This window comes from Columba livia, chromosome 3 (genome assembly GCF_036013475.1).
Source record: "Columba livia isolate bColLiv1 breed racing homer chromosome 3, bColLiv1.pat.W.v2, whole genome shotgun sequence".
NCBI lineage: Eukaryota > Metazoa > Chordata > Aves > Columbiformes > Columbidae > Columba > Columba livia.
This window is the reverse complement of record NC_088604.1, coordinates 43,931,561-43,951,791: the sequence shown is the minus strand read 5'-3', so window position 1 is coordinate 43,951,791 and position 20,231 is coordinate 43,931,561. Positions and strand designations below refer to the sequence as shown.

The 20,231-nt window shown below is 36.2% G+C and overlaps 1 protein-coding gene across 3 annotated transcripts in view; it reads left to right on the top strand.

The window, feature by feature from the left end:
* The window catches only part of ASCC3 (activating signal cointegrator 1 complex subunit 3), a 266,295-nt gene that overhangs the window by 155,321 nt on the left and 90,743 nt on the right, over positions 1–20,231 (top strand). For all 3 annotated transcript variants that reach the window (XM_065056591.1, XM_065056589.1, XM_065056590.1), the window contains exons 15-17: positions 7,850–8,041; positions 8,361–8,585; positions 17,203–17,322. In XM_065056591.1, the coding sequence (XP_064912663.1) occupies positions 7,850–8,041; positions 8,361–8,585; positions 17,203–17,322 (537 nt within the window). The remainder of the gene's footprint in view (positions 1–7,849; positions 8,042–8,360; positions 8,586–17,202; positions 17,323–20,231) is intronic.

The following is a 20,231-nucleotide window of genomic DNA, read 5'->3' as shown; positions in this document are numbered from 1 at the left end:
TACATTCATTCTTGGCTTGTCTGGCTGGCTCAAAAATGTAACACTTTAGCAATACTAAATTTTCTCAGCTTCTATCCTCAGTGAGGTCTGTAAACACTTTTATTTTCCACGCTATAGATTATAGATCTGATAAATCAAAGATTAAATTAAACCTCTGCAGGGTTTTCAATCTGATTGCTAGTCTTGCTCCTTCCATAGAATTGTATTTCCAGTCGTAACTTTTTCAATGAAAAAAGTGATGGAGCTGCTATGATGTTACTTAGTGTACTGTAAAAAGAGCACACTGAATAAGGCAAGACATTTCTGGACACCATACAAATCCATTCTTTCACCGGTAGCCATCACTCCCTAATGTGAGAACTGGATGAAACACAAACTTGTGCAATAAATATGTTATGATCTGTGGTAAGGCCAGGGCAACAGAAAAATGTGCCAGAAATTCTGCCTTATACCTCCTTTCCTTGTGAATCCTTATGGGAAGGAAAGAAAAAAATCATAGGATTTTTCTTTTTAACTTTTCTCTAATTGGAGCACAATGACCTGAGAAATAATGTTCCTATTTGTACAACTGCAAAGTATGTTTTAAACCTGAATTATTTTGAAAAATCACGATGTTATCATACACAAAGTACATCAGGGAATCATTGAATTGCCAGATTTCCAGGTTTCAAATTCCCAAGTTACCACTACTGTGGTATAAGCAGGAAAATTATAAGCTTTCACTCTTCAGTTGTGAAAGCAGACAAGACTTTTCAGACCATATTTACAGAATTCATTTTCCTTTAAAGGGAACAACAGCTTACAAAGTTGTTTCTTCATTGAATATCTACAAACACCAACCCTGTAAAAAGTACAGGAGTTGGCAGCATGGGCTGAAAAGTAAACATCTAAGTCTAAAAAATAAAGCAAAAGAGTGTACTAAAATCTAGTCTAATCTAACCGTATCTCAAAACTGGTAATCATACACAATGAAATTTGTGTGGCTTTGAAGAGGCCATTATTTCACTTGAATTAAAAAATATGACTGGCAGAAGACAGTCCTGACTTGGATAGGCTGCTTGGCAGTTGTTCCTAATTGTCTGAACTTCTCCTCCTTTCTCTTCTTCATGCAGAAAACTATGTTTTACAAACTGTTATACAGACCTAAAATATTTAAAAACTTTCACTGAAGGTAGCTTTGTTCTGCAGAAAATGTGTGCATGTAAAGACATGTAAAGAGAGTTGCTTTTAGTGCAACGATTGAAAAAATAGTCTGTGGCCTACTGAGGACTATGGACAAATAGCTTCCTATTCTGAACAAATATTTCTAAACTACGTATCGTCATGAGAGAGCCCACAGTCAATAGAAACCTGCATACACACAAAGGGAAGATTCAGAAGAAAAGCATTTATAATACTATCATACCGAAAATTAGTCCTGAATTATGTGCTCCTGATGATTGCACTCAAAGAACTGTTATCTTTACAATGACACAGGAAGATGTTTAAGCAAAGCAGTCACACTACTCTCCTTTCTTTCTCCTTCAGAGGTATTTTTAGAGCACTTTGCAGAACTTACTAACGTACTTTCAGTAAATTGATCTGATCAGTAACTCATAGGTTTAAACAATTCTAACTTTAATACAGTGAACTTAAATCTCCAGAGGGAGACAATTAGATTATTGACTCTTCCAGGAGAAATTCAAACTGATTCACATTTGTTTGCTAGAATTACCTTCTTCAAATACTGTCCTGCCAGGTGCCCACTAATTATAACCCAGTAAAAAGAATAAGTGTTGGACAGAGATAGTACTTCAGGATAACTATACAAAGTTAATAGCAACACACATTTTAAAAGTGAAGATATAGATAATGAGCATGTATGCTCATTAAGTAGAATAGCATATTAGCCAGCCTGCATCCATGCAGAAATGATCTGCTAGGTCATGCAAGTCATCTTGGTTGAGGAGAGCTCTTGGTAGTCTTTGGGTTCTTCACGGGAACCAGCTGCAGGGTGAATAGTCAATGAAGCTGATGCTGCTGTTCCCAGGAAAGAGTGAGGGAACTAATGTGAGGGCGTATCAGCACAGAAGCACTAACTGAATCCGATGTATTGAAATGCTGGGTATCTTTTTGTCAGTGTTTTATAACTTTACAGAAGAGCTTCATGAAAAGTTGTTTATGTATGATTTAGTGTGTTAATGTGTATTTAGTAAATACTAACAATTTTCCATTTCATGCTGTTTCTCAAGGAATATGAAAGGTAACACAAGATAAGGATCAATTGTTTAATAAATATAAATCACAGAAGTCATCGTAGGATCAAAGAGTGGTTTGGGTTGGAGGGGACCTTAAAGATCATCTAGTTCCCACCGCCCTGCCATGGGCAGGGACACCTACTAGACCAGGTTGCTCAAAGCCCCATCCAACCTGACCTTGGACACTTCCAGGTGTGGGGCATCTACAGCTTCTTTGGGCAGCCTGTTCCAGAGCCTCACCACCCTCATGGTGAAGAATGTCATCAACTTTTAAATCTTACAGGGAAAGCTTCTTTCAAAGTTAATTATTTGCTGTAATCAAATAATAATTAAGTCTTACTGTTGCCACATAACATGCCACTTCATCCTTGTCCTAGAAACAGCTGCTTATAGCTTAGTTATTATTCAGACAGTACAAGTTGAATAATGCAAATAGAAGTTCTGATTCATAAAAGGGGAGTCGTCAGGTGGAATAGCTGTAGCTCAAGTGCATTCGTTTCTTCTCCCTTTAGACTCCAGTCTGTATTTCTTCATGTTCAGTTTATTTCATAAACTGTCAGATAGTGTTACTGCTTGTCTTCATGGTTTAGTATTTTCTCTAGGATTCATGTATTTGCTCTAACTGTGCATATTAAGGAGTTTCATAGTTTTTTTCTGTAACAAGAAATTATTGTATTTTGACTTCATATTTAAAAACCTGTTCTCAGGGTTTTATTAGCACTACCTAAATTTTGATTTCTCCCCTTTTAAACAGCAGTTGTGAATTAAGGAATAAAACTTACGTTAAAGATTTAACTTCTGTAGATTCATTAATATGCAACATGTATGTAGTGCATTCTGAAAAAGAGAAGTGGTGAATGATCATGCAATCCTTTGATCGTTTCTCTCCATTTCTCTCAGTCCTCATACATACTGAAGTCATGTTAGATTTTTTTTATTAAGGAATAGGAGTAAGTTCACTGATGGGCTCTTCAACCTCCCTTTTTTTGTGCTGCTTTTCTCAGCTGCCTGAATGGAGGCTTCTCCCACCTTACCTTGTTCTCATAAATTTTGAAAGACAATCAGTGTTCTTTAAATGAGCCAGGAGAACAGATTCCGCAGTATGATTAATATGAATGAGGCAGAGGAGGATTTTTGCCTAGCTGGAACTTAAAGTAATTTAGAAGGTCAGCCTAAGAATTACACTTTTGGATGTTTTCAGGAAAGTTAAAGAACAGTTGTTTTGGAAATAATTGGATTGTATTAATCACACTATAGTAGTACTAATTAAAGTGTCCTTCATTGAAGGCTGCAGCAAAAGATACCTTACTTTGATTTAGGTGTCTGTGATATCTGTGGTGTCTGAGCACCGATACTCATCAAGCGAAGCTAATGAGGCCTCAAAGTTAGGAGCTAGTACCATACAGGGTGTTAGGACAGTGCAGAGAATGAAGGATGGGAATAAATTGCTCAAAACAGTGAATAAATATGATGATGCATTCTGAACAAACAGCAAGTGCTGTCTTATTGTGAAATCCGCAGAAAGGAAATTGCAATGATTGCGTCTTACACTCACAAGCATGAAGTTTTGCTGTAGTAAGATGATCATGAGAAATATACTTGAATAGCCTGTTCTTTTTCTGTTACTGGAGGAAAATACATGATCGTCAAAAACTGTGTTATTAGTGGGGAAAAAAAACACCAAAATTCAAAGTTGCAAACAGTGTCTTCAAAATGAGGAAATATGAAAGAAAAATAAGTAATTTACAGAAAGAAAAAATAGATTATCTTACCAAGTGGTGGTGATCTACTTAGTCTGTTGTAGATGAGTGTAGAAATTGGAGATCAAAGAAAATACATAAATTGATGTTTCACTTATCAAGATGTAATTTGTCGGCAGCTAATTGTCATAATCAAGCTTTGTTACTCTTTTTCACTTGTTTTTTTTTAGAGAAAATAAGAAAAAAATCTAGCTAGAGGCCTATTAAAAATTTAATTCTTTGATTCACATGTTATTGGTAGTTCAGTCAAAAAGCATGCAGCTTATAGTCTTGATGACACTAGATGCAAGAAAAGGGTAAGGAAGTGCGTTACCTTTTTTAAGTCTTTAGCTGAAATACCCTAAAACTTGATTAAATATTTTTTCTGCTACGTAAGCCTCACATTAAAATTAAGCAAGACATTTTTCTGTGTCAAATTGTGACATTTTTAATGTGTTTTAATCAAGAACTGCATGAAAGTCAAGGTATTTAAAGGAGAAATATAGGTGGCAGCAAGCTCAGCTAGGAATTTATTTAATATGTACTGGTATAGATGCACACACACATGTAAGCAAAGCTCATAAATCTACAGCCCTCTTGAGCAATAAGGGAGGGGAAAGAAAATCAATTCTAATCAGGAGACCAGAGCCAGACCTCATAATAACAACTTCTCCATACACCTGAGGCACTTAGTAACGTTTTGTATAAGTTTTAAGCAAAACCTTTTAGTCTGTAATAGAATAGGATGGGAGGTGTGTAAGTTCTTTTAGTTTCACTTCTCTTATTTAGTAGTTGCTGGTTTTGTTGTCTCTGCAACCATTAAAATTCAGATTTAATAGAATTACCATGCAATTCATTGGCACAAGAGCTTAGAAGGTTTGTTTGCAACTGTCTTGCCATTAAATGATATGCTGTGTGAGCAGTATTCCAAGCCATCACTGAGATGTAATTTTTTTAAAAAATTAATTTTCTCAAGTGTAACTTCATAAAATTGAGTTACTTCATTGTTCTTGAACTAACTTGCCTTGTACCTTTGTAATTTAAAATGCCCCCAAATTTATGGAAGGAAAATTAATTCAGTTTCTTTGGAGTTAATGGAATCATTGAAGATAGTGATTTGATTAGCTTGGCGTTTGTTTTTTTCCTATGTGAAAAGTGGGCTGTGAGTTTTTCGCTTTAAAAAGTCCGACATCTTTTGTGTTGGAAAAAAAATTATTTAATGTGTCTCCAAACGGGTTACTCTTTAACCTGGAAGTCTGACACTTTATAGATTCAATAAATTAAAGACAAAACCTGTGAGTTTTAAATATTTCAAAGATATTGTGTTAGAATGTGTAGTAGATTTTAGAAGCATGTGAACATTCTTTCTAAATGCAACTATATGAATCCATTTAGGTGTACCTGTGTATTTTTAAATGGTTGATCTTAAGCTTGTATGTACTTGAGTTATAGTCAGACTAGCATTGCCGTATCTTAATGTGTTTTCTGTCACAAACTTTTCTGCTTCCTGCTCCTTTTTCCTATAGTCACAAGTTCCTTTCTCTAAATTGGTGAAATTGTACTTCCTAAAACTGTAAACCAATACGGTTTCCTTCCATATATAGTACAAGGTTTTAATCTTCTTAGTTTCCCATTTGTAAATTGCCCTGTTTTTCAGTCACAACAGTCAACATAAGCAATCAGGTTACAAACAAATGTATGTAATTTTTAAATTGTAGAGATTTGACAAGAAGATTTGGCTTTTTCAGCTACAGGTTATAATATTTAAAGTGTTATTTTTTATATTGAATACTTGTCCTTTTTGAAAAGTAGTTATTTTAATATCTGTAAAATTCTCATGTGACACCAGTACTCTACTAAAAAAGTGAAATTTCTGATGGTTGACTTATCACATAGGAAGATTTACTTGATTTAAGACAAAAGCTGATTACGCTGCTAAATGCTTACAGCACGTTCTGAATGTAATCAAGATCAATCCAAAATTGTTTGTCACAATTGTTCTCAGATTTGCAGCTGAAGTGAGTTTTACAGGTGCCTGTTTTCTGTGAGCTTTGTTGTTGATAGACCATAAATGCAAACCCGGGTGCATTTGTGTTCTTTATGAAATACTTGTTTCCATGCACTAGCTCATAAATAATAAGCTTCGTGAACTGCACTGCCACTTTCTCGGTTTCTTATTTGTTCATTTTTAAGCACTACAGCGGTTAATTAAATTTGCCAAAAAATCATGTGTAGTTAAAAGCGGAGTTTGATGTCTTTTAAATTAATAGTAAATACTTACTGCTAAAGCAAGAAAGATCAGATATTAAGAAGCTGGATAATCATGAAGTTGAGAAATGTGTTTTTCCTACAATATTTTTCTTTTCATATCCTCCTTTATAATTGCATTCCCATCCTCCTATTTATTTCTGTGTTTGCAGAGACTTATTGTTCATGTTTGGCAGTATGCCAGTACTGTGAACCATATTTTGCTTTGTTTTATCCACTCCCTATCTAACTTTCAGTGCTTGTGTGTCAGGTACTAGTAAATGTGAAGATTAAAAATAATAATAATAATAATAATTTGATCTAGAATTAATTAACTGTCATATGCAGGGCTGAAAATAGAATGATAGTAAAAAAATACTTAACTTTCTAGAAAAGTAGAGATTCTCTGCTGACAAAGATAAAGAAATCTGTTTTAGGGAAAGATTAGAGTCATAGTTACCACAACCCTCCTGCTGTCATATTCATCTGCAATCAGTTTTGGAAGGTAGTGAGTGCGGTAGTTAGGAATGTGGAAGAGATGGGAGGAAGATCAGAGGTGTTTGTGGCAAATCAGGGACATAGAAACACGAAAATCTGAGAAACCAGTAGCCAGGTGTGAGAGTAGAGAGACTGTATGTAGCATGTTTTCTGACCTTACGTTTAAGCTCATATAAGCTTGGTTGATGGTCCTTTATTCCAGTTTATGGCAGGGTTACTGGGCATTTCTTCCTGTCATCTTAACTGTACTTTTGGTGTATACTTGAGCTTTAGCCCAAAACCTTGTTTGTGAACAGAAGGACAACTGTTCCCCTTGGGCTAAAATGACATGGCCTCTGGTGGTTTGGGTTTCCTCTTGAAGTGGCTGGGTTTCTTTTTTCTTTCCCTGTTGCTTTGGAAGACACACTCCAAAATGACTGGAGTTTCACAGTTTAGTGTTTGGAAGGCAGGTGTATTAGATTTTCTTAATTTTGACTCAATAGTCAGTTCAGGTGAAGCATGATAAAACTAGCACCCAGAAATAAGGGAGTTGTGCTTACGGACCTCGCACAGAGTGGGAGACTGGAGGACCAGAGGTTTTGCAGATTTGAGATCCCAGCCTCCTATGCATGGGGAAGGTAAAAATGAGGGGCAGATGAACAGTTTAATTCTGTACTATTAATTTATTAACCCACGCTTGCCTAGCTGATGCAATGGCTGGTGGTGGGGAAGAGTATCCCCTCCTTAATGTAAAGTATAGCATGTGGTCTGCTGCCTTAAGCCTGTCCTAGCTGCCTGCATAGCCTGAATTAGTTGGTTTACAGAAAAGCAAAGTGTGAGTTCTCCATTTCAGTGTTCATACTAGTTACCAGTAAATTCAGATCTCTGTTTAAGTTAAGCTATATTTTTATAAAAAATTATTGTTTTAAACAATGAGGTGGATTCTTTGGAAAGTAAGAACAGAAGTCAAATTCATTTATAGAAAATCATGAAATACTGGCACTGATGAGAAGTTTGACATTAATAGTAATATTTTCGTTCATATGACTCCTAATAATATTCAGTTGTCTTTTTTTCTGCATATTTTTTAACAGTGCTTGTTGTAGTGTAATTAGAAGTGATTTTAATTTTTATGCTCGTCCATTCTAGGTACAGAGATCCAGAAATAAACAGTTACGTGAGCTGTTTCCAGATGGGTTTGGTATTCATCATGCAGGAATGCTGCGGCAAGACAGAAGTTTGGTTGAGAACTTGTTTGCTAATGGACATATCAAAGTCCTAGTTTGTACAGCTACACTCGCCTGGGGTGTCAATCTTCCTGCTCATGCTGTTGTTATTAAGGTAAGAGCTTCCATTACTCTGCAGAAAGGTATCTGTCTTAAGAGAAACCTGTGAAGAAGTATAGATAGCAAGGTCTGTTTTGGGCCTGGAGGGGAGATGTCTGATTGACTTGAAATGTTATTTATATCTCATTAAACTGACTCTCTCTCGTGGGAGTCTAGTTTGTATAGTAAAGATTTAAATATATCAAAGATTATGAAAGGATTAGTTAAAGTACACTTCTGAAATCATGCTATATTTGCCTAATTTCAGTATTCAGCTCGTCAGGATTATATTCATGTGTATTTATGTTAATTTTTATTAACTTTTCCTCAACCAGGGAACACAAATATATGCTGCAAAAAGAGGCTCCTTTGTTGACCTTGGAATTTTAGATGTCATGCAGATATTTGGTCGAGCTGGACGGCCTCAGTTTGACAAATTCGGAGAAGGCGTCATTATTACAACCCATGATAAACTCAGTCATTACCTGACTCTTCTTACTCAGCAGAATCCAATTGAAAGCCAGTTTCTTGAAAGCCTTGCAGACAACCTAAATGCAGAGGTAACCTTTGACTGATTTAGAGAAACTAGCAAACTTTGTCAACCAATATTATTTGAAACAAAAATGCAATATTGTCACACTTAACGAAAACAGAAGTTCTATTATTGCTGGTAGTCTGTAGGTTTGTATGTTTAAGAGGAGTAAACTGTTACACATGTGAAGCTATTTGGGGCCTTTCACAAAAGCTAGCAGGTATTAGAAGTAGCATGGAGGGTCAAGATACCATTAAGATAAAACTGTAGAATCTTTTTTTATTTTTCTTGAGATACATGAAGTAAATGAGGAAAGAAGAGTTGGATATTCTTTCCTTCACAGCAAAGGATTTATTTTTCTATGTGTTTTAATTTAATATTAGAAAATCTATCTCACAGAAGTTGTTCAGGTCAGTGAAGAATTACAAAAACAATCGAATAATAAGCAGCTGTTGGGAGCTGGGTCAGAGAAGATCTCTGATTGAAGTAGTGTGAAAAACAAATGGCATGGCTATATGCTACTGTTTTTTCAGGCTTGGTCTGTGTTGCTGCAAATTGTGTAGAAGGTGTGTGGGTGTGTTGGATGCGCCCACCTGAATTATAGCAGGAATCTCCAGCAGAAAGTGCTTCACTGACATACCTTAAAAATATCTTGCTGGTTAGTTTAGCAAAAGAAAGTTTAAAAGGAGGTACAGCAGCTCTCTATAACTAGTGAGAACTAGAAGTGATTAAGAAAAAGAAAAAAAAATATCATTTTCACAAAAGGCAGTATAAGAATTACTCACACCGTTCATAAGTAAAGTTGCCTGAAATACAAGATCTGGAACAGGCTGTCTTTTAGCAGTAGTGGAGAGTCTGATTTTTTCTATGGTGAAGATTTTGTAATAAGTGGTGGTCTTTGTATGGAAGATGTGATTGCATATGAGGAAAAGATTTGACTTGATGAACCAAGAGTTCCAGTCCTATTCCTTTCCTCTCCGTTAAGAAAGTATGAGATGTAAGGTATTAATTTTCAATGTGCAATATTCTGCAGAAAGAGAGAAGTTTTAATAGGCAGTGTGTTGTTCCTTTGATCTGAGTTGTAGTTCCAAAATGTACAAATTCTCTAGCAAAGCCAGAATCACAAAAGCAGAAATTACTCATATATAAGCCAAAAGGAAGGGGCTTTTTGGTTTTGCTGGTGTTTTTTGTTTGTTTTGTTAGTTGTTTTGGGTTTTTTGTTTTTGTTAGTTGTTTTTTTTAATTATTATTTTGTTTTATTTTCTGGGGGAGAAAGTGAATTTACATTAGTCACATTTCATGTGCAGAGGCAAATAAAAATCTAAGAGTAATTCTGTTTTCAGTACCAAAGAGAAGAGGTATTTGGTTATAGTTACAGTTCAGGATTCTTCTACCCTTCCTCCTTTTCCACTGCACAGATTTCAAATTCTTAGTTTTAAGTCCCAGGTATTTACCTCACAGGAAGTATTTAGAATGGCCTAACAAAATATTTATAATGTAGCAAGTGTCTGCTCCTCTGTTTCTGTATGTTACTGTACTAGATAGTAAATTAAGGTACCAAACTGCTGCTAGCATTGACTTTGGTGTAGTTAGCACCAAAAAGACATTGAAGATGGAACAGACCTGGTTGATTGTTAGAATACAAAACCATTTTAATTTCTCCCAGGCTTGTGTTTTTAGCAGTGTGGTGGGTTGACCCTGGGTTGTGGATCAATGTAAGAACAAGGAGATCACTCAGCAGTTACTTTCAAAAACAGACTTGAATTGGCAAAAATTAATTTGTTACCAGTCAAATCAGAGTAGGATATGGAGAAATGAAAACTAAATCTTAAAACATCTTCCTCCCGCCCTTCCCTTCTTCCCAGGCTTAACTTTACTCTCAGTTTTCTCTACTTCCTCCCCCTCAGCAGCTCAGGGGGACGGGGAATGGGTGTTGTGGTTGGTTCATCAAACATTGTCTCTGCTGCTCCTTCCTCCTTGGGGGATGACTCCTCATATTCTTCTCCTCCTCCAGCTTGGGGAACCTCCCAGAGGAGACAGTTCTGCACAAACTTTTCCAATGTGGGTCGTTCCCACGGGTTGTGGTTCTTCACAAACTGCTCCAGCATGGGTCCCTCCCACAGGGTGCAGTCCTTCAGGAACAGACTGCTCCAGCATGGGTCCCCCATGGGGTCACAAGTTCTGCCAGCAAACCTGCTCCAGTGTTGTCTCACCTCTCCACAGGGTCACAGGTCCTGCCAGGAGCCTGCTTCAGCACAGGCTTTCCATGGGGTCACAGCTTACTTTGGGTGTCCACCTGCCAATTATAGCATGGGGTCTGCTACAGGCTGCAGGTGGATCTCTGTTCCACCATGGACCTCCATGGATTGCAAGGGGACAGCCTGCACCATGGCCTGCAAGGGAATCTGCTCCAGCACCTGGAGCACCTCCTGCCCTCCTCCTCCATTGACCTTGGTGTCTGTGGAGTTGTTTCCCTCACCTATTCTCATCCCTCTCTTTGGCTGCAGTCACACAGGTTTTTTTTCCCCCCCTTCTTAACTAAGTTATCCCAGAGGTGCTGCCACCACCACTGATGGGCTCAGCCTTGGGCAGCTGCAGGTCTGACTTGGAGCTGACTGCATCTGACTCTGTTGAACATGGGGGAAGCTTCTAGCAGCTTCTTACAGAAGTCAGCCCTTTAGTCCACCCACTGCCAAAACCTTGCCATGCAAATCAAATACAAACAGAAATTTTTAAATGTCGTAGTATTTTTTTTTTATTTCCTTTTTCCTGCACTTAATAGTAAGCCCTCCAACTAGCTTAAAAGCTGTTAAAAAAAAAATCACTGAAGACATGGAAAGGTAAAAAGCATTCTTTAGCACCAGCTGAGTGAGTCCAAATGGATAGTTAATGAAGAGGAATAAAAAATATCAAAAAGCAAGACATTCAAGGGAGAAAGGCCTATGTGAGCTTAGGATAGTTATGTCTGCATTAAGTATGAAACACTAAAAATTGTGCAAAAGAAAAACAAGTTGCAGCAAATAAAAGCGGTCTTCGTCATGAAGCTTTATTTAGTTTTTTACATAAAAAGAGAAGGATTTTTGTGTCCAGGGAATTATGTATTTCTGCTAAGTAGTTTCTTTTCAATCCTCAGGATTTGGGGTTTGGGGAAAAGTGCAGAAAACAGATGAACTAGGTTAGATAGTTATTCCTTTTCGGATTTTATGTGATGGTAGTCTTATCTGAAAAGAACAGTGTACTCATGGCTTTAAATGACTGAATGTTCTGTGGCTGCAGTACAGCTGCAGCAGCTGAAGATGCAGTCGGAATTTTGTTGATCGCTGTGATAAATAGTTGGTAGTAGGAATAGCAATGGAAAATGCTGAAAAGCAGTAGAGTAACAAAAGCATGAAACCACCATTTTTTTGTTATCTGATAGGCATGATGTTACTTATTCTTCTGTCATGACATGCAGGAAAAATTAGCGCCTGCCAGATAACAGAAAATAATACTATAAGCAGTTACAAGGAGCTATTGTGTTGGTTTTTGGGTTTTTTTGGAAAGCAACTTCATAATTTCTTTATAATTGAAGTCAATCTACACTTCTGGGCTGATTTGATCTAAGTTATTGGAATCCTCTGAGAAGGATACAGGCATTTTAGAAATGGATTATCTGGACATGAGTATTCCATAGGCTGCAGCATTGTGGAAAAAATACATTTTAAAAATGTGTCATTGTATTGATCAGTAGATAGGCTTAAGAAGCACATTCAGTTTTGTTCATCTTTTATAGACACTGTCCCTTTGGCAGTAACAATAGCACTAGGTGGTGATGGAATATGTGTTTATTGACTGATTTGTTACAGAAATCTAGACAGTAGGCTGACGACCACTGCAATCTTTGTCATAGCAGAGCCTGTTGTGAGCATCAGGAAATCTGCACTGGTACATAACAAAATGATGTATGTTAGGGGCAGAATCTGCTTTTATTACAATTACTCAGGAAATCCAAATGCTTATAAGCATTATGTAAAGAGAAATCAGTTAAAGGCCAGAAGCACTGCTGAATTGTTCCTAGACAGATCAGAAGCTGAAAGAACTAGTAGAATGAAGGCAGCAGTTGTAAATATGAGAAGACTCCATGTTTCCACAAGAATATGAAGACCAGGTCTCTTAGCAGAAGTAGGTAGGTGTTAAGAATGAGACAATGACTCTGATATTTGTGGTAATACAATATGTACCCCTAGCCACACAGTCACTAAGTGGAAGACAGAGCTTTGAATTTTGTACCTAGGTTTATGTGGCACAGGAGAGAAATTTTGGGTAATGATGCAAAAACGATAAGGTATTTCTAATTCTCATTTCAAAATTTATTTTCTAGAAGCAGAAAAATATCAGAGGAGGTGGACAAAGGAATAGATCAGCTTCTGTGAAAGGAAAATGCTAGTTTACCTCCACACTTCAGGCAAGAAGTGACATGGTGAAAGATTACATCTCTGCTGGGAAAAAAAAAAAACAGGAAATATTGGCTGAGATGAGTCAGTGGCAGGTTCAGAAAACATGAAAGAATGCCAGCTGGATGGTTAGACTGTGGAACTCTTTGCTGCAGGGAGTTGTATCTAAAATATAGGGTTGTTCAAAACTGTACAAAAATTGAATAAAAATCCATTGAAAGATATCAAATGCAAAGGTAATACGTTTCACTAAAGACCATGAGACGCAATAGTTTAAGAATTTGAGAGAAACTGATAAGGTGCTTTATTTTCATTGCCACCTTCAGCCCCTCAGCATTTGCATTCATCTAATCTCAGAGACAGCACACTGGCTTTGATGCCCCAGCACATTTGTTCTTAAGTAAGCTACAGAGTAGGGAAAGCTGAAATACATCCAACTTCACTGAGTTGACACCAAAATTAAGACATTTAACTTGTATTTCAGCACCTCAATCCACTGAGAACTTTCTCTTGGAGACTTGTTTCAAGTTTGGGGTTGTTTGGGGGTTTTCTCTTCTAAAATGAGCAGAAGAAAAGTAAGTGGTCAGTGTTGATTAACACAGGCATGGAGATGTCCTTTTCCTTTTCTGCTGAAGTTGTGCCATGGGACATAATGAAATGTAAAAGTAATAAAATAAATAGTCAGTTAGGGTGCTTAGTCGAGAGGAGCGAGTCCTGGGTCGGTTGACCAGCTGGCAAACAGAAAATACCTACAGCTATATTTTCTGGAAATACAGGAAGTACTATAAGATGCAGGGGATGTGGTTTAATTAGACTATAAACTTTAACTTATCTGGGAACTATCATCAATAGCTCATACGATGCAGGTCACCGTTCCTTCCCTAATTGTTTCCACCTGATAGAGCCCTCCCTGATGTCCACAGCTGGACCCCAGCTTGTTGCTGGGATGACTCCCTTCCCCAAAGAGTTTAGAAACTGCAAGGATTTGGAGTGCTGGACAGGAGATACAATTTCCCCAGGGGCAGTGCCTTTCCTTCTGTTTACTTATGATTTTGTTGTGAAGCCAGCAATGGAAAAGGTGGTGACTTGTTTAGTTAGGACAAACCTCTTTTTTGCCTTGAAAGAATGAATGGGCAACTATTGTGGTTCTCAGAAGATAAACCATTCCAAAAAAGAAAAGAAAATGTCACTTAGGAGCTGGGTGACTGAATGGCTGAGCTGGGTATGGGGCAAAGCACAGGCTGGGGAAACTGGGGTTTTCCTCCTTGGCTGCCCAGGGCCTTGAGGCCTGACCTGACCTGCATGAGACCAGCAACCTCATCCATTCTCCCCTCACCTTCCACTGTGGTGTCCATGTGGTAGACAAATTATTTGGAGTTAACACATAATGACAACTCTGTAGTTCAGTTATTCTTATAAATAGTCCTTTGGTCACGTGTGGCTGGAGGAGGTTCTGTCCCACTTGGGACAGTTCTAGTGGCATTAAGAAATTATTTCAAAAGCCATACAAGAATAAGACTATAATCACTTCAGACGTTGAAATGCTAATTCAAAAGCAAACAGAAAATTGCTTATTAGGTTATTAGAAAGACTTCTTGCTCTCTTACCTTAATAACAAGTATTTAATTCATATATAAAAATATTTACTGTATGTAATCTGGCTCAATGAGACAAACATAATAGCAATTAAACATTCTTATCTAAAAAATATGGTATGTTATGTAATACATACAGTATATATTATCAGTAATATTTTAGTGCACTTTTCTAATCTGTATAGAAGTACCAGAGAGAAAAACTTCATTCTTCAAAAATTACCCCCCAAAAGCTATGCTACCTGTATCTCTTTACACTGTTTTGAAAAACTAAACACCTCCTCTGAAATCCACCTCAACTTGATAAAGTCTGTGGGATAGTGAATTAATATAGTACTCAGGTTTTCATTTTGTAAATACAACATAATTATTTGTATTTGAACAGTTTGGTGGGTTTTTTTAAAAAGTGTTGTGCCAATTGATGCGATCAGAAAATACAATGTCAGTATTGTAAATATTTCTACTAACTGATTATTCTGTCTATATCTAAATACCGAATACATGGTTGAGGAAACGCTGGAAAATATAGAATTTTTTTTCTTTCATTTTAATAAAGTGTCACCTTGTCTATTTATTGATTTTTTTAAATACTATATATCTTAGTTCTTAAGAGAGGTCCTTTCCAAACTTTATAAATAATTTATTTCATAATTACTCCTAAGTGTTTGTATTAAGATAACTTCTGCCATTCGTACTGTTTTAACAAAGATACATTTTCAAATAATCTGTAAGAACTTGACTAGAACACTAGATGGCAGCAAATATTTAGAAGTTGCCTTTTTATTTTTTGTCTCTGCATATTATTCAGTGAATATCCATTAAAGTTGAGGGAGTAAGGAAAGCACAGTATTGGGTTTCAGCACCATATCTGAAACCCAACTGTATTTCATAGTGACTTTTTTCCCCTCAGTTTTACTTTTAACTTATGAAAATAATTTATTTGTAAGTAGTAGAATCAGATATTTGAACATATAAGGAAAGAAGAAAAAGATGTTGCTTGTGGGTTTTTTTCCTTCTAATTGTCTGACTTCTCTGTCCTCAGTAATGGGAATTTTACATTTTCATGATTGTGAAAGTGGTTGTTTGGGGGGAAATATTACTATTGGACTGTGTTGTTATGCTGTCTCAGGTTTGTACTGAAAGATTTTGAGTCATGGAAAGAAACCAAATGCTGAAATTAGCTTAGGTAGCTAACAAAGTGATTATTATCTGTGGGCTGTGTTAGATGTTTTCTCTGTTGTAGTCTATGAAGAACTGAATGCTTTTGTAGCTACTTCAGTGCATTATGTAGCTATATACTTTGAAAACTCAGCACAGTGGGGCTTCCCCTGACCTCCTTATGCTATTAAAAACCGAAATATCTCTTGAAAAATGGGGGTGCTCCATGCTATTACTCATTGATATCAAAAAGGTTTTGCTGGACTTAAGTTATTTTAACTCAAGACAAATTTGGCTTGCATTATTGTTTTTTACTAGATATTTATGTTATTTCAAAAATAATATCTGTATTATTATTAAGGTCTACATGTTTAGATCTGAACATGCATATGAAATCACTTACAGTTGTACAAGGTTTTTTTTAGGCTTTGCCAGGTCATGTGGAATGTTTGTATGGAATCCAAACACCAATAAAACAAAAATAACTTAAAAAAATTAGTAATGGATCAGAAAAATTCAGTAGGATGGATTTTGGCTTCTTTTAAACAACCGACAACAACCAAAAAATGTTTGTTCATGGAACATGCAGGAAATATGAAATTCTCCTGGTAAAATCAGGTTAGCTGGAATTAAGCAGTAAAATGCTTCTCATGAATGTAACCAATACAAAATAGAGCAGAAGGAAGTTATAGAGGAAAAATGTGTGTGTGGTAAGTAATTTGTTGATAACAGTATTGAGTTAGCAAAAAAAAAATAAAGTCACTTAAGAAAAAAAAAACTGATGTGGGATACCTGATTTAGCCTTAAAAAAATAAATATAAATATATATATCTGTACATATTACCTGTTCAATTTTGTTACGTTTTGATATAACAAAAATGTAGCAGGTACCTGTATGTTTGACTTGAAGTTACAGAAGGAGAAAACTATTTGTAAAAACTGGATAAGCAGATTGCCAAGTATGAGAGCGTGATGAAGAAAATCCTAAAGATTGTTGGTACAATTTGGTTTAGGACTTGAACCAGAAAGTGCTTTTACATTGGTGTGAAAAATTAATCTTTTAAATGTAGATTAATTTTGTTTAATGCACTCTTCTTTGAATTACCCTGAGCATAATTACTAAAGAATTATGTTGTTTTGTTTGTCTTCTTTTTTCGTAACAAGCTTGCTCAGTATCATCTTTTAACTCTAAAAATCATAAATAGTGTAGGAAAGATCACATGGATCACTGTATATGTAATAATATGTCACAGAACATAGCATGTTATTGGGTGTTTGTAAGATGAAGACATGTAAATGGCTCAAGTTATTGTCCTATGATTGTTTTAAAAGAACTTAAGTTTGAAACATACTGACACTTTCTTTAATCTAGTGCTAGTGCTCTGAATTCCATATGTTTTCAGCCAAAAATTTCAGCTATAGTATACACATTTAATTTTGTCTTTTTTCCTTTTTCCAGATTGCTCTTGGAACAGTAACTAATGTGGAAGAAGCAGTAAAGTGGATAAGTTACACTTATCTTTATGTACGGATGAGAGCAAATCCATTAGTATATGGCATCAGTCACAAAGCTTATCAGGTATAAAATGCATTTTAAAAAAATCTGTAACCTGTTCTGGGTCTCTAATCCTTCCCTGATGTGAAGATAAATATTTGCTATTTCTACTTAACCTGACATCAGCAATTCTTCTAAAGTGCTTGGAAAAGGGAAGATATTTTCTGTAGCATAGTATTTTTAACATTAAATTAAGAGGCCCCTTCTGTTCACATAAAAATACATTTTAACTAGCCAAGTGATGTTCCAAAGGGCAACATTCATTCTTATCATATAGTTACTGCAACTTAGCCTGTTGTCAGTGTTTCAGTTTTGTAGGCTAGAAATAAATGATAAAGCATTCTTGAGTTGCTTGCTTGCCCTCCTGCTGCCATCAGCTTTTACTTTAGAATGTTTCATCCCATGACATCTTATAGATTATAAAATGACATTTTAAATTCAGTTATTTTTCTTCTTTCTTGTTATTTAGCAGTTACAAGACTTTTTTATTTGCGTATTTTGATTTTTTTGTTGTTGTTTATTTAGAAGTGTTCTGTGCAGTGATAAAATCAGAGCACAGTCACAGAAAGTCCTTTTCAAGTTTTTTTCATTATCTGTAATTTTTGAGGAAGTTTAATAGTTTACAATTATCTGAATATTGTTACTTTTTTCAGTACAGCTGTTTAGAAGCATTTAGTGTTAACATAGTTTGGACACGGGCAATTGAACCTCATGCAGGTGAAACTCTCACAAGTGTGTGGTAACTGCAGTTTATTTCACATGTCCTGAATCTGTTTTGTGACTTTGCAATTTGTCATGTTATCATGAGCAGCAGTTGTTTTGGTTGTTGTAACGTAGAGATATAAGTCAGGATATATATTTTTTTATGGCTTTTATGTCTGATATTGGAAGCTGCAGTGGAATTAGATAGGCAATTGTTGAAGCAAGTTTTTGCAGACACCTTTGAACCCCTGGCTGTCTCAAATCTGTTTTCTATTAAAAAAAAACATATTACCATATGTTAATATAGCACAAATCACAGAGTAATAGATAAATGAAAAGCAAAAATTGCTTTGCTAGTGAGAGGAATATTGTTGTCTGGTTCCTATAAATTCCTTTTTTTTAATTTTAATTTTAATTTTAATTTTCAACCAGTGTTATTAACAAATTTTAGATTTAAAGAAATGAAACTGTGGTGGTAACAACTGGTAAAAGAAAAGTAAGAAAACACTAACAGAAATATATTTTTATAATTTTCTTTAAAAAAGAGCAACAGTTGCTCCCCCTTCTCTTGCTTTTGTGTTTTTATTCAGGTGCTGAGAAGGTAGAGATTGCCATCACTTGTCTTTTCCTGCCCCTAACCTCCTTTCTGCCCCTTCTGATTTGACGTGCTAATAATAGAATTTCCTATTTTTGTGTTAAGGCAGTAACAAATTACATCAATTTGAAATGTCCATTCATGCAGGAGCAAAACCAATGCCAATCTCCTTATTTTCTAGATAAACCAGTTTTAAACTTCAAAGCTACTGTGTTATAGACAATATACAGATGGTATAGTGCCAGATGTGGGCATAACCACAGATTTGCTCACTTTAGGCCATTCTATTCTTTCTGTTTTGGTTATAGGTATCAAATTGTTTCTTAGTAATGTTGCAGTGTGCCAATTTCTATCTGTCGTGGCTGACAGACACTGTTACCCATTCAGAATCCTTATATCTGAATAACCATCATGGGTCAGACTTCCCTGCTGTTCAGTGGAGCTGAGAAGATACAAACTCCTTCTCCTTGCACTTCCCACAGGCTCTCACCACATCCAGTAATTACTTTAGGGCACAAATACTGCACAGGGAGACCAGGGCAAGCAGGTACCTGCCATGCACCCACACATTCTGCACCCCACATGTTGCCTCCAGGATGTTACTGTCCCTACCTAGCCCATTTCTGGGCTGTTCTGGGGAGCAGGCTATTCCAGGCCCACTGCTTTGATTTGTGACTTTTCAAGTTATTATTTGGCAGAGGTGCCAATAATGCCTTTTAATGACTTGGGAAAATGGCCAAAATGTATGATGAGCAGCAAGCAGAAACAAAGAGTGAAAGAAAAAAAGTGGAGCAAATTGTGAGTGTTGTATGAGTGAAGCCTGGGTTAGGATGACAGGCATTTTCTCATCCTTTTAGGGTTCCAAAGGAAAAGTGGCTGTTTGTTGGTTTGCTTTTTTTTTTCCGGTATCTCCTTTGTCTGTTTTCTTCTCTTTTTTGGTCCCACTCTTTGGTGTTTCCACAATTAAGCAAAGTTTTTTTTACCCACATAAGCCGTATGTTTGTGTTTAGAACATCTGTAAAAGTTAGAGGAGCTTGTCCCCAACACTTCTCTCAGTTAGCTAGAAAAAGCAATGTGAATAATAATGTACTTTATCATGCATTCTGAAATTTCCATATGTATGCTCCAGACCTGCTCAGTTTCTTTCTGTGGAATTGCCAAGGCTTGTTTTTTAAGAGTATGGCTTAAAGATGTTCTAGGCTGGATCTTTTCCTCTGTGGTATTTCTGATTATGCAAGTTCAACAAGAAGGGCGATAGCCGTGGATTCTCTAGACTGGAGTATTGTTTCACAGCCTTTTCAAGTTGGTGACCTTTCCTTTGAAGTTAAAACCTTTGTATTTGTAAAAAATGTTAGTCTACTGCTATAGCTTTAGCTTTTTTATATGTAAGGCAAAAGATTGGCAGGTAATTTGGACTGCCAAAGGAGTAGGGAAGTGTTGTGATATTTTTTAATTTTTTCCCCCTTCTTTAGTTTTAAGAAATGTTAAACATCTGGTATCCTGGTAACTTTTTTTTTTGACCCCTTCTGCTCTGAAATGTGACCTCAATGCATGATGTACTATTGAGAAAAGTACTCTAGACCTTTGCCATCTTAGCTTTTGACTTGAAACTAAGGCAAGCCATAACTAAGGAGAA